Below are 27,524 nucleotides of genomic sequence, written 5' to 3' on the forward strand. Positions count from 1 at the left end.
TAGGATCAGTTATGGAAGCAGAATGTCCATCCTTCATTTGTAACAAACATGTGTTGAAGGATCAAGGATCCCTGAACTGGGAGCAGCTGCTGGGAATCTGTAAGTGTGGCAGAAGCTGAATGGGCTGCTTATTTCAACCACCTAGGTTTGGCATTTTTCCCTCCTATCATTTCAATTCTGTAGGTATTCAATTGGCAGCTGTTTGCATGCAAAGGAAATAGTACAGTAGTTACAAGTTAACTCAGCTTTTTTTTTTTTTTTTTTAGAGACAGAGTCTCAGTCACTCTGTCACCCAGACTGGAGTGTAGTGGCATGATCTCAGCTCACTGCAACTTCTGCCTCCTAGGTTCAAATGATTCTCCTGCCTCAGCCTCCTGAGTAGCTGGACCTACAGGTGTGCACCACCATACCCAGCTAATTTTTGTATTTTTAGTAGAGACAGGATTTCACCATGTTGGCCCGGCTGCTCTCAAACTCCTGACCTCAAGCCATCTGCCCACCTTGGCCTCCTAAAGTGCTGGGATTACAGGCGTGAGCCACTGTGCCTGGGTGGTAACTCCTTTAACACTGACCTTGATAGAATCCCAGCAGAGGAAATAAAACTTTTAGCAGACAGAATGACCCTTTTAAATAGGAAATCAGATCATGTTACTCTGTGGCTCAACATGCTGTGATGGCTCCCAGTTTTACTTGGGCTGAAAAAGGGTCTAAGTTCTTCCAACAGCTATGAGTCCCTGTATGGCCTGGCCTCCGCCTCTGCATCCTCTGAGCATCCCTCCCCCTTGCTTAGTTGGCTCCAGCCAAGTGCCCTTCCTGAAGACCCTTCACTGTACCAGGCATGTCCTCACCTTAGGCATTGGCACAGGTTGTTCTGTCTGCCCAGAGCTCCACATGGTTCATTCTCACCTCCTGCAAGTCTCTGCTCAGATCTCATCTTCCCAGTAAGAACCTATTCAGTTGTGCAGCCTGACCTACTACCCTGACAGTCCCAAAACTCCATTCATTATCCCCAGGCTCTACTTTTTCCTTTTCTCCCTAACATTGATCACTTTCTAGCCTACTGTGCGATTTGCTTATTATTATGCTTATTATTCTCTGCCTATCTGCATCCTGTTACAGTGTGAGTTCCAGGACAGCAGACAGCCTTGTCTGTTTTGTCCTCAGCTGAATTCCCAGCGCCTGGCACACAGTGGGGCCCAGTAAATATTTGTTGAATGAATGAGAGACTTGCTGAAGTGCTAGTAGGATGGCAACCTCAAATGAGATTTTGTTGGCCTGAGTAACAAATGGCCTCCCTTTGCAGTTCCTGTTTCTCTTTCCGTAGCATGAGCTTGTGTTTCTCTCTCCCTCTCAGAACACCTCCCTCCTTAGACCTCAATGTGGTTTGGTGCCTTTCCCATGTATATGGGGCAAGGCTGAAGTGCAATTCCCCGTGGCCGCTGCCCTTGTCATAGCTCTCAGGCATCGTCTGGCAGCCCCACTGTGGGCACTGAGATGAGCCTCTCTCACTTTGCCTGCTCAGGAAGTGGGCGTGGAGCTCTGACTTCTTGGCTGTCTGCGGATGTGTGTGCATGGGCTCTTACAATGACTGACACTCAGTCACCCTGGCTAAGCAGGAACATAGTCCCAGCCATTCCCTCTGGGTAGTAGGGGCTCTTGTGTTTCCAAAGCTGAGGATCTGAGTGAGGTTCGTTCTGCAACACACCTCAGTAGCCCTAAGATATCACTTGAGGATCTGGGCTCTGCCTTGACTCTCTCAGGGCTTGTTAGCACCTCCACCACAGGTGGGTGGGGATGAAACTCTAATCAGTTGGCAGCCTTATTCATTTGCAGCTCCCGTGAATGAGGTGGTGAAACCTGGGGTGAAACTCAGGGTGGAGAAACATTTTTGGATTTCATTTATCCCTGCTCTCTCTACCTCCATTACTGCAAATAAATGAAATGGCTACGAAACAAGACAAAAAAAAGGAAGATAAAAGGAGTCATGTATTTCATTTAAAAAAAAAAAAAGAGACTTTTTTTTGGTCTTGCCCACCAACTCTTGTGTCCATGATCTCATCTCCAAAGACCTGAGGTTTTAATAGCCCATAATTACTTAATCGTTCCAGCTTTACCGTTTTGTTCTTAGCTTTAAGTGCCAGATAAACATGTTGTTTATTAGGGAGACAGCCTAAATTCATAGAAAAACCAAAAGAGTTTGAGAATTTCTTAAGTGATTCCTGTTTTACAATTAAAGTCACATGAAAGAAGGAAAAAGTGTTGAAATACTAAAAAATGGTTTCCTTTGTGTGTTTAGAAACTCAAACTTAAAAATTTGAATTTCAACCTGAGTTTCAGACTTCGCCCTGTAAACCAATGTGTTCCAGTGCTAGCAATTCTCAGCCAGCACTTGTTGGTGTACCTTGAACCCTTACTGATGTTGACAACCGCCCCCCCCCAGCATTTTTTTTCCAGAGAGTCTCACTGTGTTGCCCAGGCTGGAGTAGAGTGGCACGATCTTGGCTTACTGCAATCTTTGCCTCCTGGGTTCAAGCGATTCTCTTGCCTCAGCCTCCTGAGTAACTGGGATTTGGGAGTACAGGCATGTGCCATCATGCCTGGCTATTTTTTTTTTTTTTTTTTGTACTTTTAGTAGAGACGGGCTTCCACCATTGTTGGCCAGGCTGCTTGCTCTCGAACTCCTGACCTCAAGTGATCCACTCACCTTGGCCTCCCAAAGTGCTGGGATTACAGGCATGAGCCACCATGCCTGGCCTGACAAACCACTTCTGATCAGTGTGGAGACTCTTATTTTTTCTGTGGCTGAGGAGGTACTGTTTGGCCCTGTGTTTCGGGCAGAACCACAAGAGCGGAGCTAGTTGGGGGTCCTCAGGGGAGAGGTGGATCAGAACAGAAGGGGAGCAGAAGTGCAAGATAAAACTTAATCTGCAAAAACAGTGAAGAAGCCCCGTGCAATGTCAGTCAGCATCCAGGAAGAGGGCATGCTTATGGGAACGTGGAGAACTCAGGGCGGAGTGGCCAAGTCAACAGGGCCTTGACCATGAAAGCAGTTTGATCCTCTCAAGTATGCCACAAGTCGTCTAAAATCCAAGGATGACAATATGATTTAGAACCACTCCTCTAACCTTTGATGTTAACACAGGGGGAGAATTATGAAAAGGAATGTATTTTAAACCCTGCAACATAAAGTTGGAATGTGATTCTGAGTCTCCAGTTTAAAAGTCAATAAAAATAGAGAAAACATTAAAAAACACAAAGAAGGAAGAAATGTGCTTTTGGATTGAAAATAAAAAGAATGAACAAACAAAAAACCCCATTTCGATCCCCACCATACCTACCTTGTAGCGAGGCCTGTAAGTCTTTCATATTTTGGTCTAAAAGCTGCGAAGGAAGGAAACCTGAGCCTGTCTGGGGCTTGGGGTCTGGCTCTCCCAGGGCCATAGTGGGCGCTGCTGGCTCCTTCACTTGGCCGTCCCCAAACACAGCGGCCCACTCTTTGCTGAACTCGCCCTCTTCCAGGGAGGAAGCATTGAAGATCTCACTCAACAGCAGCAGGTCATCTTTGTCAGCACCTTCGGGTTCCGGGGTCCCTGCCACTGGTCCCAGGCAAGCTGATTGAAGTAACAGAGAACAAAACATCACCACGGAGGGCTCAAGCCCTCAGGAATCAATGCTGTGGGGGCTGCGAAGGGGGAGACTGGGTGATGGCTGGATTTAAGAAAAAGGTCATCAAAATATAAGTTCATGCCATTCTTATAGCCTCTCTTAAGAGTTTATAGAATTAAATTTCTAATCCCATGTTTCCTTGTCCCCTGTCCTCCAAAGCAAGTTCAGTTTCTGGGCATCAGACTCTAGGGTTTTGCTTTTTCTTTAATATAAAAGCAAATTTGCCAAAACATTTCTCAGATATGAAACAAAGCCAAGATTGAAAACGTGTTGGAGATCTTAGTTCCTTGTTTGTATAGCTTCCCAAATCTTCCCACGCAAGCCCTCAATACACATTGCCTGGCTGGAACAGCAACACACCATGTGGCAGCCTGTCCTACCACCCAGGATGGGGAAAGAACCTTCACCACGCCCTAGTCCAGGGCACGACAGGGAAGGGAAGGATGTCCAGAAGCTCAACAATGCCCAAGAGAGGCATCCTTACTTCCTTCCCACTTTGCTGAAACTCCATTGCATGAAGCAAAGGAAAAGTGGGTCTGGTTTGCCTGAGTACCTTTTGTAGCAATAAAATAAAAGGGAAAGAGGCTGCGGGTCAGGGAGCTTCACAGGCTAGAGACACAGTTCTGGGGGAGTTGAAGTGAGCACCAGATCAGAGGCGAAGCCTCAGGTCCACCCCTTCCCTGCTGTGTGACTTCAGTAAAACCCTTAGACCCCCTTGAGTCTCTGTTTGCTCATCCATAAGGTTATCATGTTAATAAGGGCCACCTTGGTGTTGTCAGGAAGACCAAAAGAAATACACCTTAAACCTAACTCCCTTTTCAGAAGGAAGGCCTTAAAGAAGACAGCCATCCTTACATTACGAACATTGGCAGAATACTGAATATTGAATACAAGTAGCATTTTCAGAAGGAAGGCCTTAAAGAAGACAGCCATCCTTACATTACGAACATTGGCAGAATACTGAATATTGAATACAAGTAGCATTACTATCAGAAATCTTACACCAAGTCCTTTCATTGGGTTTATTACATATTTTGAGAACCAAAGACAGATAGTATTATCAACTGTGGCTTTGTGGTGGTATCTAATTGCCACTTGGAAACTATAAACATTTTTGTTGTTAATTCATAAAGAGAAGAAAAAAATCATGTTTAATATTTTTTTTTTCTGAGCCATGCTGCAATTCTGATATGGTCATATTAAATGAGATGACCAGGTTTTCTTCAAATATATAAGATAATTAGTAAGTAAAGCCTTCTTTTTTTTTTTTTTTTTAAGTTCTCTGTGTTGGCTTTACTGGATCTATTTTCAATCACACTTTACATAAAGATCTAAAGATGAAGGGGATTTCTGATGTGCTGAGCAGACAGGCTATAAATCAGGGAGGGGAAGAATCTAGTCACTCTCATGTCACTGTGGTTTAAAAATAGTGGCAAAACATCATTTTAGTCGGACAACTGTCTAATGTAAGCATTCTTATTGTTTGTCTTATCACAGAAATTCTCACTAAGACATAGCCTGTAGGTGTTGTGGGTGAGAAGATGGGGAAAATGGCATTTTAAACAGGCTTCTGAGACAGTGTGATATTAACAGGGCTGTTCAGGAACCACTTGAGCCTGCACGTGGTGGGCGAGGCAGGACTGTAAGGTCAGGCAGGTGGCCCACCTGTGTTGATGAAGGCAGGAGCTAAAGGAAAGGAAAGCAACCTTCGCAGCTCAGGATGCGTCCATCAACACCTGTATCTATGCATGCTCCCCTCCCCAGCATCACCCTTTTAATGATTATTAACATTACAAAACTCTACACTTCCTACTTTCAGGTAGGACTGGAATGCCCAAACCCTTTCTTACAGTTTACTTTTTGCCCTGACTGAAACCAGATAGTTACTGAACCAAACCTGTTTTATTGAAACCAAGTCAAGTCAATGTGTAGACCCTGGAGAAGCAGATAATTTCAAATGCACCTTGGAAATGACGTATGTTCCTCCTACAGTTGCTTTGTACAGCCCTTCACTAAGTCAAATCCTAGATGTCTGTCCAGGGAAGATCATTACTAATATTAGCAACAACAAATAATAAACTGTAAGCCTTCTAAAAATAACCACAGACTGTAATAGCTCCATCTTTGTTTTTATTGTTTAGGTTTTGTGCTATGGTGTTTATAATGGACTTTGGTGGTTTTTGCTAACTCAGCATCCCTTCCCTCTGCTTCTTCAGTCTTCCCTTTGGGAAAATGCCTTCTCCATGTGATCCTGGTGAGATGCCACTGGAAATGACTCATTACCCTCCACCCCAGTGAATGAGCGGCAAGGCTGGCCAGAGTCCTCCATCCCCTAGGCCGTGGTGACTGGCTCAGGGGTGGACACATGCCAGACACCTCCCTGAATTTGGTATATAGAAACTTAATGGAAGAGGACCTCCCTTTCTTTGGGATTCCAATCTCTAAAGATGCAAATTTCAGGCTTCCAGTGATAATGAAGTCAACACATAGAGGGAAACAGCCTGAAGAGGTGGAGAGAGACAAAACTGTCTAAGCCCCTGGATCCAGCCTTGCTTGAAGCCAATCCACAATTGAGTGTCCCCACTACATGGATCAATACATTCTTTTTTGTTTTTAAAAATTTAAACCTAAACTATTTCAAGTAGGGTTTTTCTATCACTTGCAATCAGAAAACTTTTTATTAATACCATATCCTATTCAACTCAAACTTTTTGGTGACCAAAAAGAGAAAAGGACCCTTGGTGAGGATATTGCCTACAGCCAGTTCTAAATACAGATTCTGCCTACACTGAGGTCTACTACTGAATTTAGCCTTTTATTTAGCTTCCTGGTTATTCAACAGTTAACAGGCTACATAGTGCACATTTTCTCTTTTAAGAGAACTCACCACACCACTTAGCTAAAAGCAATGAAACTGGCACTGACTTGAACCATAAAATACAAAAACCTCCCAATTATTGTACTGATAATTAAGATGCTTAAAATTATTACACATATCTCATAAGAAAAATCTAATTACAAGTAGAAAAGGACAGGTTCAGGTCTGTAACCACACAAGTTGAGACTTGAGAAATAACTCTATAGTCAGTTGGCTTTTGAGAATCATGCTATCATTTTCTTTGAAAAAAATTCAAGTCAACTGAGAGAAAATGGAGACACATGCAGAGATGTGATAAGCTCTTCGGGAGAAACTCTAGTAAGAAACTCCCAACTGGAGTCAGGGCTTCCACCCATGCAGACGTGGATTGCTTCTCGGTTATGGTGCCCCACTCCTGCTTTTGTCTTAAAGGATGAACAAGGGCTGGGGATCTCTCAGGTGCCAAGCCCACAGATGCTACTCCAAGCTCCCTTCACTCTCTTGCAGGCTCTTAAGTCTCCAGGTTTACTTTCTTATCAGATAACCCAACCACAGACACTGCTGCAAAAATAAGAGCCAACAGACATGACGTACTCACATCCTCACCTGTCTCCAACTCCATGAACTTGCAGGCATTGCCTCTCCTTTCTAAGATGAGCCCTCTCTGTGCCCTCCCCTTCTTCCTGAAGCTTGCTGTGTTCCCACCATTATTCAGATCCAGCATCTTTAGTCTTTCATTCTCCAATGCTTCCTTCCCCTAGCCACAGGAGATGTGTGCCTATCTCAACGATAATCAGCCTTCACTTGATGTTGCTCTCCACCGTCCCCTCGCACTTTCAAGTTACTGTTCTGGTTTCTTCTTCCTTCTACAACCACATATTCTACTTTGGCTCTACTCTTTTCTCAGCTGCTTGTAATTAAGTTCCTGCCCCCACCCTACATTGAAGTAGCTCTCTTGAAGGTCAGCAGTGAGATCCTCATTGCCAATTCCAATGCTCTTTTCCCAAGCCTTGACCTGTACAGCATCATTTGTACCACTGCCCGGCCTGGAAATGCTGCCATCTCCTGGGAGTTCCCATGAGGCGGCTCTCTTGGATGACCGCCCATCTCCCTGACAGTACCTTCTCCACTGCCTCCTCCTACTCTGGCTGCCCTTAAGGTTTCATCCCAAACCATCATACCTTCCCTACATTCTCTATAGAAGATCTTTCCTATTCTTAGGGTTCCAACGTCACCTCAGAAGGTTCTCCAATCTCTACCTCCAATTCCAAGTTCTTTCTGGAACTCCAAAGACAAATTCCTGTCTGGGAGCCCTTCTGGGTTTGCCCATTGGTGAGGCTGCTGGTGCTCCATAGAGGAACACTCCCTTACTGTGTATCTTTGCTTAGCATGTGTTATGGTTTGCGTATCTGTCCCCTCCAAAGCTCAGGCTTATATTTAATCCCTAGTGTGGCAGCATTGAGAGGTGGGGCCTTTAAGAGGTGATTAGGTCATGAGGGCTCTCCCCTCACATATGGGTTAACCCATTCATGGATTAATGAATTAATGGATTATCATGGGAGTGGGACTGGTGGCTTTTATAAGAAGAGGAAGACAGACCTGAGGGAGCACACTCGGCCCCCTCACCATGTGATGATGCCCTAAGCTGCCTTGGGACTCAGCAGAGTCCCCACCAGCAAAAAGGCCCTCACCAGGTGTGTCCCTTTGGAATTGGACTTTTTAGCCCCTATAACTCTAAGAAATAAATTCAATTTCTTTCTTTTCTTTTCTTTTTCTTTGCGGAGTCTCACTCTGTCATCCAGGCTGGAGAGCAGTGGTGCAACCATAGTACTCCAGGCTGGAGTGCCTTCCGAGTAGCTGGGACTACAGGCACATGCCACCATGCCTGGCTAACTTTTAAAACTTTTGTAGAGATAGGGTTTCACTTTGTTGCCCTCTTGGTCTCAAGTGATCCTCCTGCGTTGATCTCCCAAAGTGCTAGGATTACAGGCATGAACCCTTTTCTTTATAAATTATCCAGTTGCCAGTATTCTGTTATAAGCAACAGAAAGCAAAGTTAGACAAGCTGGCTGTGAGATTACTCACTTACTCAAAGGCCTTCAATGGCTCCCCGACTACTGGGTAAAGTAACACTCTGTCTAGTGGTATTCAGGACCTCTACAGTCAAGCACGAATGCAGCCCTTTCAGCCACTCATCCACACAGCCATCTGAAAAGCCTTCATTCAATTCGGCAGAACTTCTCTACTTGCCATTGCCCAAACATATTCTGGGAACCGGATGGTTTGTCCCAATGAGAAAAATCATACTTTTTTTTTTGCAACCAATAGGAATCTTAGAGATCATCTCCTCTAACTCACTTTACAGATAAGGAAAACGACACCCAGGTTAAATAACCTACCCAATGACACAAAATTTATTAGTTACAGACAATCTTGCTAGGGACCCTGACGCACAGGTCAAGGTGTTTTCTCACTGCAGCACTCTGCTGTTACTTCAGAACCTATTAAGGATCTCATGTACAAATTAATATTTAAGCTTTTGTAAAGTGTTGAGGGTTTCTAAGGTCTGATGGCTCCGCTGGCAGCCAGGCACCATGCAGGCACCATGGCAGAAAGGCTGAGATGACAGATCCACTCAGCATGTTTGCTCTGTACTGCACAAGTTTTCAAAAATAAAAACCCGATGCTCCTGGGAGAACATTCCCTGGGAGAACTGATCCTGAACCAATGAGCAATATCTGTGTGAAAACTCACATAGAGAGGAAGCTCTTCTAAGTTCAGACGCAGTGTGGGAAATTGGTGACAGCTCACTCAGGTGGTATTTTTGAACTCATACTGAGTTTCATGACCTCAGCATAAATTAGAACACAGAAGATGGAAGGAAACATAACTACATAGACCAAAAACGAGAGCACAGGAAAGCTGGCAGATAAATGTCACTTAATTTACCTTCATCTGCGTGTGAAACAGGAAGACTCCATCTCTCTGGTTTTCTCCCCCATCCCCACTCTCGACATTATGACTAATCGTAAAGGCCACACGCTTGCAATATAGATGAAAAACCCCAAACACCAACACTATCCTCACATCACCCAAAGAGAGTACGGGGAAGATAGGGAGGAAAACACCTTACGACAATGGCTAACAAGAAAAACATATTCTATGTTATAACAAACTGTACTTGTTTGGAACTCAAGAACACTGCTTCTAAGAACTTCCCTGATGAAAAATGATATGGATTATAAAAAGAACAGATAGAGGAAAAACTACTCCTACTCTTCGAAAAACAAAACAAAACAAAAAACAAACAACAAACCAACAGTACTGGACCCTAAGTAGGCACTAAAAAAAAATTCTTGCTCATGATCCCCAAGCTTACTACTCCATTTCAGCAGTAGATCTTAGCAGACAAGTAATCTTACTGAAAAACATAAAACTTAGGGCAGGGATAAATATTTATAGAATCTTTACAGAATTTTTTTTTTTTTTTTTTTTTTTTTTTTTTTGAGACAGAGTGTCACTCTGTTGCCCAGGCTGGAGTGCAGTGGTACGATCTTGGTTCACTGCAACTTCTGCCTCCTGGGTTCAAGTGATTCTTCTGCCTCAGCCTCCAGAGTAGCTGGGATTACAAATGCCCATCACCACGCCTGGCTAATTTTTGGATTTTTAGTAGAGACAAGGTTTCATTAAGTTGGTCAGTCTGGTCTCGAACTCTTGACCTCAAGTGATCCAACCATTGTGGCCTCCCAAAGTGCTGGGGATTACAGGTGTGAGCCACCGCCCCCAGTCAGAATCTTTATAGCAATCTTTAAAAAGGTAAATCTATAGAGAGCACTACAGGCTACAGGGTGATCAGCTAAGAACAGTATTTGGTTAAAAAAAAAAAAAGTATCCAAGCCCGCAGTGCATCCCAGGGTGCTGAGGAAGACTGAGAGGAGGGAAAGTTTATGAGAAAAGAGAAGGTGCTTATTAGTACTTGCCACTTCGTATGCAAGGAAGCAGTCAGATCCCTAGTCGGTAATATATGGATAACTGCAGGAGGCAATTCTGAGTGACTCAGGAGGAACTCAGAAGTAAACATGTATGATTGCTGTGGGCTAAAAGTTTTCACCCCCACCTGTGGTAGCTGTTGAATGAGCTATTATTCTGACATGCAACCACAATTTAGAATCATAAGTCTAGAAGTAGCAACCAAGGAAGTAGCAGGAGATAAACATTTTATTTAGAATATAGAGAATTAAAATTGTTTTAATTGGCTCAGTCTTATCCTAGAAAGGGATCTTTTGGGTAAGGCCAACTTATGAGACTTAGGTGAGTTGAATTCATTGAACTTTCTTCTGCCTTGTAATACCACTTTTTTGTTCAGGTATCTGCTATTCATTTTTCTTGGCCGGATTTTGGGAAACACAAAGACTTCTCCATAACAAATTGAGGTCAGATTGCCACATGTGGTCATAAGGCAATTTGAGAGCACTTTCACGTGGCTCAAAATGTCACTAACTTTTTTACTTAAAACAGTTTTATAAACTGTGGTCAAATATTGGTTTTCCATCACATTAGCTATTTAGTAGGAGAAAGCCAATGTCATTATGACACTGAATGGGAGTGATTTTCTGGGCAATGGCTCTTTGAGAATCGTTGCTGTTGTCATGAGCGGTCTGCTTTTTGATAACATTGTACCACGGTTTAGCCATTACTTGTCTAACAGAATTACCACTGGGAGTGAACCGGCCCCCAAGCAGCAGGGTGCTAGAGCTTATCGCCCCCAAGTCCTATAAAGTCAGTCATCCCTGGATTAAGCTCTTTTTATTTCTTGACTGTTTAATGTTGTGCATATTGTAATCAGTATTTTAATTCAGGATTTGGGCCTTCCGGCAGTTTTCCAAAGGGCACACATTTTGAAGTCAACAAATTAATGAGTGTTCTTTTCTTCAGTCACCACAAGTTTTCTGTGCACTGACAGAATATTTTTATTCTACAGACCATGTTAATATTTAAGCCGATGCTACCTTATGGATCGACAACATAGAAGCGGAGGCAGACAGTGGGGCAGCACTGCTCATGCCTGAAGAAGGGCTGTGTGGGTTGGTAGTGAGAAAGAGAAAAGAGAAATTATGTGACATTGTCTTTAACTGAGACAATGTGCAAACCAATACTTCTACCTGAGAACAACTACACATTTTAAGGGACCAGCACATTAATATCTCTATCTTTAGAATTACATAGAGTGCTCAAAAAAAGGGGTATGGACTGCTAGTCTACAAAACTAACAAAGATTGTAACTATAAACCAATGAGATATGAAAGCTGTTTTAAATAAGTAGACAAGTGTCAAGTGTCAATCTCATTCCAACATATCTGGCACATGCTTTTGAGGAAGTTTATAAAAGTAAGCATCTATCGCAGGCAGCGGCATTTCTGATTTAATTCTCTGAAGAAATGCATGACCACTGGGGTTAGGGTTGTACCTTTACTGCTGAGTTAAAGAAAATTAAATTCTAAAGCCAAGAACCTTTTTTTTTTTTTCTTTTTTAAGAAAGAGGGAAACAAAATACATACTCGTATTTGCTGTGTCTGGGTAAAGAAACACCAAGATACACTGGGGGAATGGAAGTATTAGAATAGGGAGGGGGTTAAGGAAGAGGAAAGAGAGTGAGGATTCTTTTACTGTGTATTTTTTTTATTATAAGTCGGCTTTTGTCCCAATGTGAATGTACTACCTAGTCAAATTCAAACATTAAAATGATAAAATTAAAGAAGGTGATAATAAAAGCAAAGAGCAAATTATATAAACAAGATGTTGGGAACGAGAGGAATAACAGCCTTCCTGTCAAAGTAAGTTAAAGCATGTGAAGGATTATAAATACATTTCTTAACTGGTAAGACTTGTTGAAACTGGGTGGTGGGTACCTAGGCTTGTTCTATTATTGTCTTTACCTAATTTTGGTAAGAATAAAATATTTATCCCTGCCAAAGAATAATTTGTAAAAGATGCCTTTATTCTATCAAAGTAATGTGTTCTTAAGCCAAGGAGGAAAATGTTTTACAAAAATGGACACCATGTATAGCAATCTACATTAGCTGCTTATTACTTCCACTACCTGGTATGATTTCAATGTTTACAAATGATTAGTCATTTTGATAAAACATGCATGGATATTCACACAATACTGCATAGTATTCTACATGTCATAAGACAGTAATAGGGAAAGCAGGTAACTGTCCTCAAGTTTATATCCCTAAACCGTGAAAACTTAATGCTAGAGGTGTGGTGCCTTTCTACTTTTGAAAAAACTTTAACCAATATCCTCTGTCTTCCAGAAACTCTCTTCCTCGTACACTCTGTAAATTAAATCAACATCAAGCCCAGGCTGAACTGAGTTGTCTGCCCTGGTTGACTGGGGCCTGCAGGATGACCTCAGCCAATCTGTAGTCCTGTGAGAAACCTGTAAAGCCAGGGGAGGCTGCATGACAGCCACCAGGATATAGGAGGCTGTGGAGTTTGGCTCCAAATTTCGGGGGTATTTTGGATTCTTGGTACATCATTAAAAAGAAACCCTTGGTCAGATGGTGAGCTAAGGCTATAACTAGGCTGAACCCTCTCCATGTCTTAGGATTACTTAACACTATACATGTCTCACTCAAATCCATGGTTCTGGATTCTCTTTTGGGAGATTATTTTGTAAGTGATTTTAGGTTTGGTAAATTCGGGTGTGGGACTTAACTAAGCAAACTCTCCCTCTGCATCTACCTAAGGGTCAGTAGAGAGTTAGCACAGTAAACCACCCAGAAAACATTACTAGTCCTACTATCTCAACTCATGACCATTTGACACAACCCTGTGTTAGAGGCCATCAAGTACCTCTTACACACGATCTCCAATTCTGACAATAAACCACCAAGGCTGTTGCTATTGTTTCCATTTTACTAATGAGAACAACTGAGGCTTAGAGAGTTTAAGTATGAAACAAATCACTTAAAATACAGGCCATTTATGGTAAAACCAGTTTTTAAATCCACATGTGTGATTCTGAAAGCCATGTTTTTTCTACTATAGCATGTGACCCCTGACATAACTTTTAGCTGTAGTAGTTTGAACATTATGAAATTCATTATACCAATGATGATAGATCCCCCATACTAATTTGTGCTTGGGCATATTTAAGGTCATTTATAAAGACTGTCACCCAAGAAACTTTGCTTTGGAATGCAAAGCTATTAAAAAGAATAAGATTACATTTTCTTACATGCAAAAGAGTAATTTAAAAAATCAAACGTAGTCCCAGCTACTCGGGAAGCTGAGGCAGGAGAATGGCGTAAACCCGGGAGGTGGAGCTTGCAGTGAGCTGAGAGCCGGCCACTGCACTCCAGCCTGGGCGACAGAGCAAGACTCCGCCTCAAAAAAAATAAAAAATAAAAAATAAAAAAACCAAACAAATCATAATCCCGAAGAAACACATAAATCTTACCACCTTCCTCAGGTTTCATGTCTAACAGTTCATCTATGGGTCCTTTAGAGGAGAGGAAAGAAAACAAATTATGAGTTAGTTTCATTTTGTGAGGAGTTTGAGTCAAATAATTAAAATTGAGTAGTTTTCCTTAATCTAGATTACCTGAGCCTGCAGTATGTGTAGCGCTTTTGTCTAAGGCAGATAAAATACTTTTTCCATCTTCAGCTGTAATATAACGTGTGCAACTGGTTACCAACAACTCGAAATGGCGTGCATGTTCATATGCTATTGCAGTGTAAGGTAAATGCACAGTCTCAGGAAGAAATGGGATCCACAAACTCACTCAGGCAGAAGCAGGGGTCCTCAGATTACACTGGACTCCTGCTACTGGCTCTCAGAGAATGCTGAATTAACAGCCCTGAATCTTTGCTTTGTTTGGCAGACAACCTGAAAATCATACGACATTGATCTAACAATTCTCCTTCCATGGACAAGTGTGTGACTTAAGTAACTATTACTTGATGATGCTAATGAACTTTAGCCATATGGGCCTGGCTAAAATGAAAAGGTAGATTACTAAGTGAAAGAAGTCAATCTGAAAAGGCTACACATTGCATGATTCCAGTTATATGACATTCTGGAAAAGACAAAACTATGAGGGCAGTAAAAAGATCAGCGTTTGCCAAGGGTGTGAGGGGAGGAAGGGATGAATAGTGGAGCACACGGGGGTCTCAGGGCAGTGAAACTATTTTGTATGGTCCTGTAATGGTAGATACGTATCATTATACATTTGTAATACCCACAAAATGTGTAACACCAAGAGTGAAGGCTAATGTAAATTATGGACTTTGGGTGATAATGATGTCAATGTAAGTTTATTGACTATAACAAATATACCACCTGGTATAGGATGTTAATAGTGGGAAAGGCTATGTATATGTTGGGGAAAGGAATATATGGGAAATCTCTATACTTTGACCCTAATTTTGCTGTGAACCAAAAACTATTCTAAACAATAAAGTGTGTCTGTGTGTATGTTTGTAATAGAACAACCTTAAAACTTGATTTGCTCATATGTTCATTAGCCTTTCTGCAAGTCACAGAATAAAAGAAATATGATACTTCATTATAATGGATTTTATTCTGTGCATATATAAAACAAGATGATCGACATTTACAATCTCAAAATATGCAAATACCACAAGCAATTATACTGCACAAGGAACGAGAGAAAATTTGATTCCCCTGCATTGTCGCATATTGTATGAATATATAATTTATATAGATTTATAACTTGCATACAAATATAATAAGCTGCAGTTTATATTTTCCCACAGAACCCATGTTTTCCTATCCAATTACCTTGACTATGACAACATTAGTGATTCGTGCTGTGGGTACACTGAGGCTGGCGGGCTTGGATCCACATAGACAGAGAGCTCTTCTGCGGCCAAGAGCAGGCCCAGCTGCTCCCTTTCTCCTCCTGCCACTTGCTCCTCGTCATGCTCTGGAGCATGGTTTCTCTGACTTTCTCCAGGTCCTCCTGGGCCCATAACCTTTGCCCAGGCTATTTCTTCTGCTTTGACAAGTCTTGCCATAGCACTTGGATTAGCCAGTTTCCCGATCTCCTCAAAAAGTTGTGTCCTCTCCATCACATGTGCCCAAAGCCCCGCACCTCTCCCTTGGAGCTCCCACCAAAGCTGGAGCTGCTGGATTACTTGTGTAATGATTAATTACCATCTGCTTCCCCTTTTGACTGTCAGCCTCACCCCGGAAAGGACTGACTATGTCTGGTGCACCACTGTATGCCCAGAGCCCAGCGCCATGCCTGGCACAGAGGTGGCTCCATAAACATCTGTTGAACAAATGAACAAGTGTGTGAGTACTTGTATGTGAAGGTGTATATGCGTGAATGGATGACATGAAGCAAGCATTAGAGGCAAAAAAGTGAGTCTTTTTTTTTTTGTTGTTGTTGTTGTTGTTGAAAGGCAGATAGGAGAAAAGCAAATAGGAGGAGAAGTAAGTGGGTAGAAAGATAAAAAGGAAGATAGAGGGTGAAGGAGAAGAATGGAGCAGAGGGGAAGTTCCAGAATCTGCTTTGCCTCCTCCTATCTTCCAGAAAGGTACCATACCAGAGGGTGAAGCAGGAAGAGGTGCATATGTCCCCAGGGAGGCCAGGTAAACACACTGTTGGGGTAATTGTAGTTCTCTTCATAACACCTGTAAAACACTCCCCCGCATCTCCAAGGAGCTTGGGTGCCAGTGAAGTGCTTGGTACTGCATCACATTAGTTCTACCACCATCTATCAAACCCTCCACCCCTTGGTGAGGTGAAGAACCAATGAAAAAACTGGCAGTAACAGCGGGAGACAGAAATAGCTGATGAGCCTGCACAGCACACTGTGCCACCTTCCAATGCTCTGACCCCTTCTCCTAACACATCAGGTTCACTTCACCTGAGGGATCCGGGGGTTGCTCGGCACTGGCAGGCTGAGGCATCAGCTGGCAGGGCAGAGTGAGCAGTTCCCATCTGTTTCCAACATCGACAAATACCCACCCACCCCACACATACCACAAATCCACCTCTCCTGAGGTCACAGCCTCATCTTATTAAAACTAGAAGGAGTCAGGGTCACAGCAGAAATCTTATAATCTGCTGTGAAAAGAAACAGTGATTTGCCAGTTCCCGTCGTGGCTGCCCTCTGAAGAGCTGCTGCTGACATGACTGTGATGTGATTTTCTGGTTCACAATACACAGCCTCTCTCAGTAACGCTGTAGGGTTGACATCGTGGATATCTGAACATTTAGAACTGAGTCTAAAAGCAAATTAGCCTTTTCTCAGTTGAAAAAGAAGAAAGGCCTAGGAGGAGTTTGCCAAAAAGGAAAATGACTTGGCGGTTGAACATTAAGTAATATTTCAGAAGCAATTCTAAATAAAAATCAAAACTTACTCTTAAAACTAGAGGATTCCTTGCGCTGGTTTTCTTCCTCTAATGAAATTAATCTTAAAATAAAAAAGAGATTTAGTCGTCAAGTTCTACCAGTGTTATATTTATGATACAGCCAGATTTTCAGTACAATATTACTTCACTTTTAACACAGACACATACACTACACACACACACACACACACACGAAGAAGCGTCAACATATAGTCATTTACATGCCAATTTGCTGGCCTTCTGTCCCTTTCTGTAGCATCTTAATATCTGAATTTGCTTTCATCACAAGGCAAATATTCTGTAAATATCTAGATGGGCAGCTAGATATAAATAAGATAGATGCATACAGTCATCACTTTAAAAAAACAGTAAAAATTAATAGTAAAAAAACTGTAAAAAATCAGTCAGAATTGATTTCTTCTGATTCCTAGTGTTATAGGAGGGGACACCTCCAGAGGTTAGCTCAGCTACAGAGGCTGCAGGCAGGACCACTCACAAATCCAGGCTGGCCGTCTCCTACTCAACTCTCACCACCTCTTTAAACACAAAGACACATCACTGCCCTGAGACTCACTTGGTGCCTCCGAACCTTCTTCCTAGAACCATGATGCATCTTCAGCTGCTATTTCTAAACAAAATTCATGTTCAATGTTCACTGTCATTTTAAATAGTTACTGGGTTATACTTTTTGAGCTTTTGAAATGAAATACTAAAGTATTTGAGAAATCTGAATTAATTAAAACAAATCAAGAAAATCCCAGGTAATCCCCTTCTAAGTAAAGGTGAATGCTTTATTTTGATTGTATGAACTTATATGGTGAAAAGAAGGTACAGGGACCCACTCAAGGCCTCACGTCTTACTACACAAGAGTATGTGGGCAGCCCCTTAACCTTCCAGAGCCTTCCTTCCATCTTTTACACAATGAGGAAAATTCCAGCCTTGATATCACTGAAGGTTGTCATGAGATGGAATTAACATAAATAAAACACCTGGCATTGTACCTGGTTCATAGCAGGTGCTCACTAAAATGAAGCTAGCAGTATTACCATCATCAGGAATGGGTTAAACTGCTTCACCTTAAACTAGCCAATTGTACTAGATTCAGATCATATTCTACAGTCTGTCCTTCAGTGGGAACTTGTCTTCATTCTGCACCAAAAAATTTACCTAGTACATATATGCTTTAAAATTTAAAAAGGCTAATATTGGCAGCAAATTTTCCTGTGGGACAAAAAATATGTCTGAAAGTTGATTTAGAAATACAATAAAAGTATACGCCTATTTTACTATAAGATTGTCATCTAAATTTTTGTGTGTATGGAAAAGGAGTAGAGAATAGAAGCAAGGGCATCCATTTTGTTTTCCTAGGTCAGCCAGTTCAAAGATTAACTACTTTCCTGCAAGCTACTACATCTCCACAGAAAACGATATAGATTCACATTTAAACCTCCTTCTCACTGTATGAGAATGGTAACCATGCACCACACATGCTGAAAAGTTCATCTCAGTATTTAAAATGACAAGAGGCACCTTCTTTGAAAAGGAGCATGAAATGGAGATAGAGTAGTCATTTCCTGTACTCAAAGCTGCTCTCTGTTTCACAGAGAAGAAAACAGACATTCTGCATGGTAGAAAATACAGTGCCAAAATCCAACACTTTCATATGATGATGCCTTAGTATGCATGTGTCCCGGGGCAATTTCATAGGAAAGCTCCTTCAGTGAGAGAAAAACCAGGGGATTTCCTATCTAGAAGAGCATATAGTGTTGACAAAAGACCAGATAGGGTCCAGAAACCAGAGAAAGTGCAAAGCTGGGGCTCAGGCCACAGGCAGAGAGCCAGGGAGAGCTGGGGACATTTGCCCTGTCTTGCCCCAGTCAGCTCCTCACAAGTGTGCCCTTTTAGGTCCCCTGGAAACTGATCTCTTACTGGGATACGTGAGTCACGACCTAGCAGGAACATGTGTTAAAGGGGTTTGGCCGGGATGCTAATACATCTACTCTGAGAAGTGAGGAAGTAAGACAACGAGTCTGTGTCTGAGGCCCAGCCAGGTTCGGTCAGCGAGAACCACGTCACTCTCACCTGTGGGAAGAAAGATGCAGAGGGAAGGAACCTGTGACTTACTGACTCGGCTCCTGCACGGCCTCATCTGTACTCTCCTGCTGGGTGATTTTCTTCTTCTCTTCTTTTTCAACTAATTTTTTCATAGGGTCTTGTAAGCTCTTGATCACAAGCCACAGAAAAATGAAAAGAAAAAAAAAAAAGAAGAAATAGAGACAAAAAAAGAAAAGAAAGGTTATGAACACAAAAATTCAACTGTCATTGGTCCCAGCAACCAAACTTTGAATTACAGGTATTGGGAGGTGACCTTGAACCAATCAGTTGGAAGAAATAAAATTTTATATGGTCAAGCTACAATGTTCTCAGACACATCCAATAAATAGTAGCATATATAGCAGAGCTGATTTGCCACTAGATTTATGTTTTCCCTTTTGAGACAAGTTATTCAAACGCGGCCTTTTGGCTATTGCTAACTTTATTTTTCAACTTCAACAGGCAGTTAAGATAAACATTCTGTTCTGTTCGCAGCCCACACACTGACAAAGTAGAAGTTCCTCCCACCTCCACCAGAGATGAGACAATTTCATTTTATTTTTAATTTTGTTTGCTATTTTGCAATCTCAAACCCAGTTTTAAAAAATAACAGAAAAAACCTTTTCTTAAAAAACCAAAAATAGTGGCCTAACATATTCTGACAACCTAACTCCCACGAGTGGACAGAGCAGGTGCATCCAAATCTTTGTAAATTAAAACGGGTGAGAGTCTCTTTTTGGCATATCATTTGTTGGAGTTACTGTTTTCAAGGCTTACTAAATATTTAAGTTTTTTTTTTTTTTTTTTAGGAAGTGCCTAGAAACTGTATACCAGTGACAATGACCCTGAAAAAAAAAGCAAAACATTTTTAGAACTGAATAATGAGTTATACAAAAAGATCTCTATTTCTGGCCCTAATTAAAATACAAACCTACAAATACGAAAGAAACATCTCAGGATACTTATCCTTCTTATATTCTCAGAACTACTAAAATCCAAGTCATGAGCCTGGGGCTCTCACCTGGTTTCTCCTGTCCTTCTCCTGCCTATCATTCACTTGTCTGACACACACAGGAGGCAATCAGGTTTCATGGCCAATTCTGATTGATTAGTACTGGCTGACTGGAGGGCCAGTGAAGATGGTTCTCAGGCTGCGTCTCGGCAGAGCAGACCTGTGATTGATTTTGGTGTCTGCCATGGACACCAGATGGATACTGGTGTCACACTTCCAAACTGCCAGCTCTGTTTCTCTCCCTGCACAGAGTAATTTTCCTAAAACACCCACGCCATCATGTTATCCTTCTTTTCAAGAATCTTATTTCTTGAGAAGGACCAGCGTATTTCTTTATTATAAGAACTTCTTTATTTCTTTCCACTTCTAATATCAACCTCTCTGACCAATTTTGAAGATCTTCTAAAATGTGATCTAGCCTAACCTTCCCAACTTGCTTCCTACCATCCCCCAAACATGAGCTTTCTTTCAATCAAGATGGTCTCCTCATAGTCTCCCATGCGCTAGTTTCTTCCTTCCTTTGTTCATTCTGCTTCTTTAACCTAAAATGCTCTATTTGTTTATCCTCATTAATCCAATGAATGTTTTCAAAGCACAGATCAATTACCAGTATTTTCTGTAAAGCTTCACTAAGCATGCCAGATTCAGGAAAGTCTTTCCATATCTAAATTGCACTTCAGTTTTATGAATATTTGATCATATTTATCCTGTATTATGTTTTGTCTCTGTAAAATATTTTCTAAATTAGAAACATAATAGAACCACATGCAACAAGTTTGATAAAAAAGTAAAAATTACTCATAATTCCATATCCTTAAAATGATTATTTTCATATATTTTCCATTTTTTTCTTCATAGTCACACTACTTGTATGATTGGAATCATTGTATAAATATACATATTATGTAAATATATAGAGAGACAGTGGTCCTTTTAACCAATATAATTTGTATAGATATTTCATAATTTAAAAAAGGCTTATTAGACTGGAGAATATAAAAAAGACTTTATACACCTTAAGAAGGTAATATTAAAATTGAAATATAAAAGTGTGCATTCCTTCATCAATATTCTAAAGTAGGACCCAGGTCTTCTCTGAGTATACGTCCCCTGATTGGAGTTTGGAAGCATTTTCTTGCGTAAAGCACATCCGTAAGGCACTGACATCATTTTTAATGACTCCTGTTTCTGGGCATTTAGATCAGTTAATTCAGTTAACAAATAGTTTTTGAGCACTACCCAAAGACAGGTGCTGTTGGGGTTCTTTGGATACACCGGTGAACACAACAGACAAAATTATTAGCTAGCGATGGGTCTAGGCAGATAATTAAAACAGAGGGATAGAAAGTGATTGGGTCATTACTCCAGTTAGCAGGATGTCCTCTCTTGTAAGTGACATTTCAACTGAGAGCTAAATGACAAGAGGGAGCCAGCCATCTGCAGCTCAGGGAGAAGAGAGAGCTCCGAGTCAACGGCTCAAAGGCAGGAAGAGCTTGGTTTGTCTGAGGAACAAAAAGAATGCCACTGGAGCTGCCATGTAGTTGGCAAGAGTACAAGTCTTATGAGACTGGGATAAGGAGGGCGGCAGGGGTCAAATGGGGAGGACATTCCTTTACCCAGATTCATCAATATTTAACATTTTGCCCCATTTTGTTCCATCATCATCTTTTGCTCTTTCTGTCTCCCTAATGCATGACAACTAAATGCAATACATTATCCTTGGCTGCTGCAGCCTGCACTGGAGAGGAAAATGATACAAAGGGCAGTGTCAGCACAAATGAGACAACTGGAATATGGACAGCAGTCTGGATGTTCATGATTTTTTTATATACCCCAAAGCTTCCAGCGAAAGTCAGGCACGTGTGTGCGTGTGCGTGTGTGTGTGTGTGTTTAGTATATGTGCAGCCAGGAGGAAGCAGTTCAATAGATGTCAAGCATGTACTCTTTTCAATCCATCTGCCAATTACAGCATTTTATTCATGTACAAACACACACACACACACACACACACACACACACACACCTTTCAGTAGTTCTATTCCCCCACAAAATGGTCCAACTCTGGTCAAAGTGAAGCCAGAAATATTTTCAGCCAAGGTTCTGATGGCTCCCAAGGCTCACTTTTAAATTTTGTAACACTTGTCCAGGCCTCCTGGTTTGCTCAGTTATCTTCTCATTGTGTTTCCTTTTTATCAATCAACGCTAGGCAGGGCCAGGACATGTCTGCTCTCAGCTGGCCCTGTCTAGCTGCCACAGCGCTTGCCTAAACCCCTGAGATGCCCTTGACAGCTCCACGGTTATCATCCTTTCTGTCTCCAGCCTGACCTCCCCTCATAACCACACTTGAGCAGCTCTCAGACAATCCTTTTGTAATGTAAACCACTCACTCCTCCTTTCAACCCCTTCCCCTGTTGGCCCATTAGCAGGGACTCAATTGTTGCTCCCTGTCACCACAATCACAGTTAAGTCACTATTGTGCTTCTCCCAACAGAATGGCTGTAGTTCCAACTATTTAAAACTATTATTAATAATTCCTGTGGCAATTGCTCCTCTCTCCCTACTATGACTATTATTCCTATAACAATTTGGCTGTTGCAGCTCAAGAGAGGTGCTAAATATGTACTTGTTGACTGATAAATGCATGTACATAAGGTTATACTAAAAAAACTACAGCTCTTTAGCTAGGAAATTCAAAGGCTCAGGGGAGTAATTTGAAAAGGTTTATAAAACCACAAGCAAAATTAATACTAAGCACATGAACTTATTAAATATTAGAATTTTGAACCAAGGGGGAACACACACACACACACACACACACACACACACACATACACACAAGCTTAACTGAGCTATAATTCAAATACCATAGAATTCACCCCATTTTTAGAATTCACCATACTGTTCAATTGTTTGTAGTACACAGCAAGTAGGTCCTTGAATAATGTCATTTTGTTATAATGTTGATGAGAAAAAAAAAAGGATTTCCTGGCCCAGGGCCACTGTCAGGGTGGAGTTTGCACATTCTGCCCATATCTGAGTGGGTTTTCTCCTGGCTCCACTCCAGCTTCCTCCCATATCCCAAAGCTACATAAGTCAGGTGAATGTGCGATTCTACAGGGTCCCAGTGTGAATGACTGTGGGGGTGTGTGTCGGTGTGACCTGCTACGGGGTGGCATCCTGTCTAGGACTGGTTCCCATCCTGTACCCTGAGTTGCTGGGATAGGCTCCCGCCATCCACCACCCTGAAGTGGAATAAGCAGGTTGGAAAAGGAATAAATGAATAAATAAAATTTATCATAAAAAATCCTTCAAGTATATAATTATACAGAAACATGACAATAAACACTGTGATAGAAAAGCACCCGGTGAGCCCACTGTATTTGTGATTGTGATTGAACTGCCTGATGGTAGGCAATGCCTTAGAATTTTCGCTTCGCCAACACTTATTAATTTAACCCACTAACACTCTGACTTCCCGTCACTCACTGATCCACCAAGAATTGGGTAAGGAATTATCTTACTTTTTTTTTTTTTTTTAAAAACTTTCTTAAATGTACATATAACTTAGATTTATTTCAATGTTAAATATTAGAAGTGTTTTGGGTCTTTATTTAGAAGTTTGGTGATGTTTTTGTGACCATAAATTGTTGCATCATAAGAACTGAACTCCTGCTTGTATAATTAGACTATGGTAAAATTGATTTCATTATACATTGTTTTGCTTAAAGTCACAGTTTCCCAAGAACCAACCGATGACAGTAAATAAGGACTTACTGCATTCACAGAGTTGTACGACCATCACCATAATCAATTTCAGGACATTTTCAAGGGACATCACCAAGACAGAATTTTTAGACCAAACGAAGCTAAATACTCTTCGATATAGCAAGGAAAAACACAATAACACATATGGAACTTGTTTCTTACAAAAGATGGTATACATTGAAGATATAAAGAGGATAAGGGGAACATTAAAAGGTAATGGAGGGGCCGGGCTCACTGGCTCACTGGCCTGTAATCCCAGCACTTTGGGAGGCTGGGGCGGGTGGATCAGGAGGTCAGGAGATCGAGACCATCCTGGCTAACAGTAGAGACAGTAGAAAACCCTGTCTCTACTAAAAGTACAAAAAACTAGCCGGGCGCGTTGGCGGGCTCCTGTAGTCCCAGCTACTTGGGAGGCTGAGGTAGGAGAATGGCGTGAACCCCGGAGGCGGAGCTTGCAGTGAGCCGAGATCGCGCCACTGCACTCCAGCCTGGGCAACAGTGCAAGACTCTGTCTAAAAAAAAAAAAAAAAAAAAAAAAAAAAAAAATCATGGAGGAAAAAATCGTAACCCTCTTCATCCCCCCAAATGAGTTCCTGGGTATGGCCATCAGACAGAGGATATTCTATAGACTGCTCTCCCCGACGTTTGACCACAAAGGCTCAACTAGGGGTACAAGGTGAAGGTGAATTAGGAACTTCAAATTATTTTGAAGTCCACAACTCAGTTGAAATGCTTAACTCTATAGAATGCATAGAAGTCAGGGGTGACAAAATTTTCTGTGTGACATGAACACCTGCTCAGGCAAAATGAATCTAAGGGGCCTGTCTATGTATATATAGATGAGGCAGCCAACAGAAGAACTATTATTTCCAATTACTGGCTGATAGGAGCCACATTTGAATCCATGTCCAGAAATGGAAACTCCAAAAACATTCTGTTTCTAAACCCCAAACCCACTCAGTCTCTCATGAAAATTGCTGTGTATTAGCAACACATGGAGTCATACAAGACTGAAAGGTTCTTTGTGGAGGAAAGAATGTTTTTAGACTAAGTAACTTTTCTCTGTTAAGGCTGCACTAACACACTAATAATTTCCATCAATGCTTAAATGGTTTCAGGAAGCACACATACAGTATATAAGATCAGTGTGACAGAGGAAACGCGCAGATCGAGCTTGCAAAAGTGTCTTAGAAAGGAAACAGCTTAATATAATAATGGGAGTTACTACTTCCTGTATTAGGAAAATAAAAGCAACAGCAACATTCATCTGAATGAATGCAAACTACTTAGCAAAACAAATTTCACAGACACAAGGCCAGCAGCCAGTTCTAATAACCTAAATTTAATGTTTAACTTTGACAGCTGAGTAGTATCTTCTCTAGCCTTTAATTACGACATCTAATTTTCTTATTCTACTTTCCATTAATTATTTTGTACACATATGAAGATGCCAAGTAATTGTCTATAAAAAAAAAATAAAAGCGTTCAAGATAGTGGGGCATGGTTAAAAAGTGCTGAATTCAGTTGGGTGTGTGTATATGTGTGTTTATACAAGTAGAAGTACATGAGAATAAAAACAGAGGCCACAGTGATGTGTATTGGCCATATAATTCATGGACATTTAGCACATACGTACTCTCTTGCCCTCACCATGCACTTACAAATTTATAAAGACACTATATAAGAAACACTATTACTCTATAACTAGAGGTAACCTTGAATTGTACTGTACAAAAAAGTAAAATTAGAGAAAAATAATCACAATCATAAACAAGAGAGATAATATTCTTCTTTAAAAATAAGATGGAAAATTGATAATGAGAAGGCACCATACTGTCCTGGAAACAAATGGACTTTGGAGATGGATCCCATAGTGCTGTGGCACAGACGTTGTATCCACTCCTTGGAGGTCTTGTTTACCCATGAGAACAACGGAGGTAATGATGAGTATTCATCGTGTGATGTTGTGAGGATGAACTGACAGGGTGCTTCTGCACAGTACCAAGCTCATGCTAAGCACTCAGAACTTGATTTCTTATCAATGACTTTTAAAGTTCTAAAGGGAATTCGATGTCTTAAGTGCTCCTCCTGTGGGAGGTACTGTGCTCTATGTTTTCTATATCTCACTTAATCCTCACAAAACCCAGATAAACCTTGTATTCCTGCTTTCCTGACAGGAAAATGGAGACTTGGAAAGGTGAACTGACTTGCTTCAGGCCATTTGGCTATTAACAGGTAGTAGCAATATTTGAATCCGGGTCTTAAAAATTCTACAGCTAGTTAAGAAATGGTATTAAATACCCAAGCCAGTATGTAGTGACCTTCCCCTTCAATATGAGGTGTTGGGGAGCTCGAGAAGACTTCATTCCAACCTCTAAAAGAAGAGCCATACATTCCCAGGTATCTGAGGGACTGACACACAAATCATGCTTTTTGCCTATAAGCAAACACTTCAAAGTGCTATTTTTAGTTGAAAGTTTGCAGCTGTATTATTTAAACGTGGCACTTCTGCTTTCTCCTCCTCCCTTCCTGCCCCATGACCAGAAGTACCCCTGGGAAGCAGCGCATGGCCCTGCTGGGGAAGGCTGGAGCACCCCCATTCCCAGTCTTCTGCACAATGGGCATGCAGGCCCAGGCAAACGACTAGACCTTTCTGAGTTTCTGTTTCCTCATTTGAAACAGGGAAACAAGAACAAGTATATCAAATGTTCCAAGGTTATTCTGAGGGTTAAAGGAAATATATTCACTTTCTATATGTCAGTGCTGAACCTGGCAGTATTATTAATTACAATCCCAACCTTGGCACACTGTGTGACAAATTCTCCTAGACATTATTTCACCTCACCCTTAGCAGAGCGTTTGGCCCGGACAACCTACCCACACAATAGTAATATTTTTCCCTTTCCCCTCAGGGAGGAGTTGGGGAATGACAGAGGTGGGGGTTGGAGAAGCAACATGCCGTTGTGAAGGCCTGAGCTACCAGCTGCCTGGGAGAACCAATGCCAGTCGCCACCAGGCGTGGATGAACAACTGACAAGCCACACTCTGGCTCGTCCCCCTCAGATTTCAGTGGTGGCCTTGGTCAGTCCCTCCACTCCCTCCTTTCTTGGTGACCTGGATGCATCCCAATTTGCTGTTTCCAATGATCTGGACTGGAGCAGCTTGGGAAAAAAACAGCCTTGCTAAATGCTGTGTAAAGTAATGACACTGAGAGGAAACTTGAAAGCCTAAAAGGATATCCTGGATGCTCGCCATATGTAATTGCCTTGTTGGGACTGGTAACTAAAATAGCATTGCAGGGATATTTACCCAATTTTCATAAAAACTATTATGGCTTTATTTTGAAAGCAAGTAACTACAGAGCCATGTGGCCTGTTGGTAAATGTTCCAGTGATTAACTGAGAAATGTGGAGGTGGGTGGAAGAAGGCTGCGAGGCATATGAATTTGAGAAAAACAAAATTTAGAAAAGGATGTTTTCTGAATTTTCAAAGCTAAAAGCATTCTGGTCTCTAGAATGATGTTCCATCTAACAATGCTAAGACCTACACCCCAAGAGAGAAAGGAGGAAATATGGGCACATCTGTTTCAATGGTTATTTTTGAACATGTTCAGGGTTTTCAGGGTTATGTTTTCAAATTCAGGTTTCCTTAGCGTTAAAATCTTGGCACAGATCAAGAGCAAGTTACGAAGCCAAACTGCATTTTTTAGAATTAGCCCTCTTGCAGAGATGGGAGG

The 27,524-nt window shown here is 41.5% G+C and overlaps 1 protein-coding gene across 16 annotated transcripts in view; it reads right to left on the bottom strand.

Annotated features, from left to right (window-relative positions):
• The window catches only part of ICA1 (islet cell autoantigen 1), a 155,724-nt gene that overhangs the window by 11,628 nt on the left and 116,572 nt on the right, over positions 1–27,524 (bottom strand). For 12 of the 16 annotated variants that reach the window (XM_050782972.1, XM_050782964.1, XM_050782974.1 and 9 more), the window contains exons 9-13: positions 19,042–19,139; positions 16,926–16,978; positions 14,136–14,198; positions 13,992–14,033; positions 3,339–3,611 (exon numbers count right to left, since the gene is read on the bottom strand). In XM_050782972.1, coding sequence (XP_050638929.1) covers positions 3,339–3,611; positions 13,992–14,033; positions 14,136–14,198; positions 16,926–16,978; positions 19,042–19,139 — 529 coding nt within the window. Of the gene's footprint in view, positions 1–3,338; positions 3,612–13,991; positions 14,034–14,135; positions 14,199–16,925; positions 16,979–17,137; positions 17,225–19,041; positions 19,140–27,524 lie in introns of all 16 variants that reach the window. The other 4 variants (XM_050782976.1, XM_050782978.1, XM_050782975.1 and 1 more) reach the window with 2 other exon arrangements.

The sequence above is a fragment of the Macaca thibetana genome, chromosome 3 (assembly GCF_024542745.1).
Source record: "Macaca thibetana thibetana isolate TM-01 chromosome 3, ASM2454274v1, whole genome shotgun sequence".
Taxonomy (NCBI): domain Eukaryota; kingdom Metazoa; phylum Chordata; class Mammalia; order Primates; family Cercopithecidae; genus Macaca; species Macaca thibetana.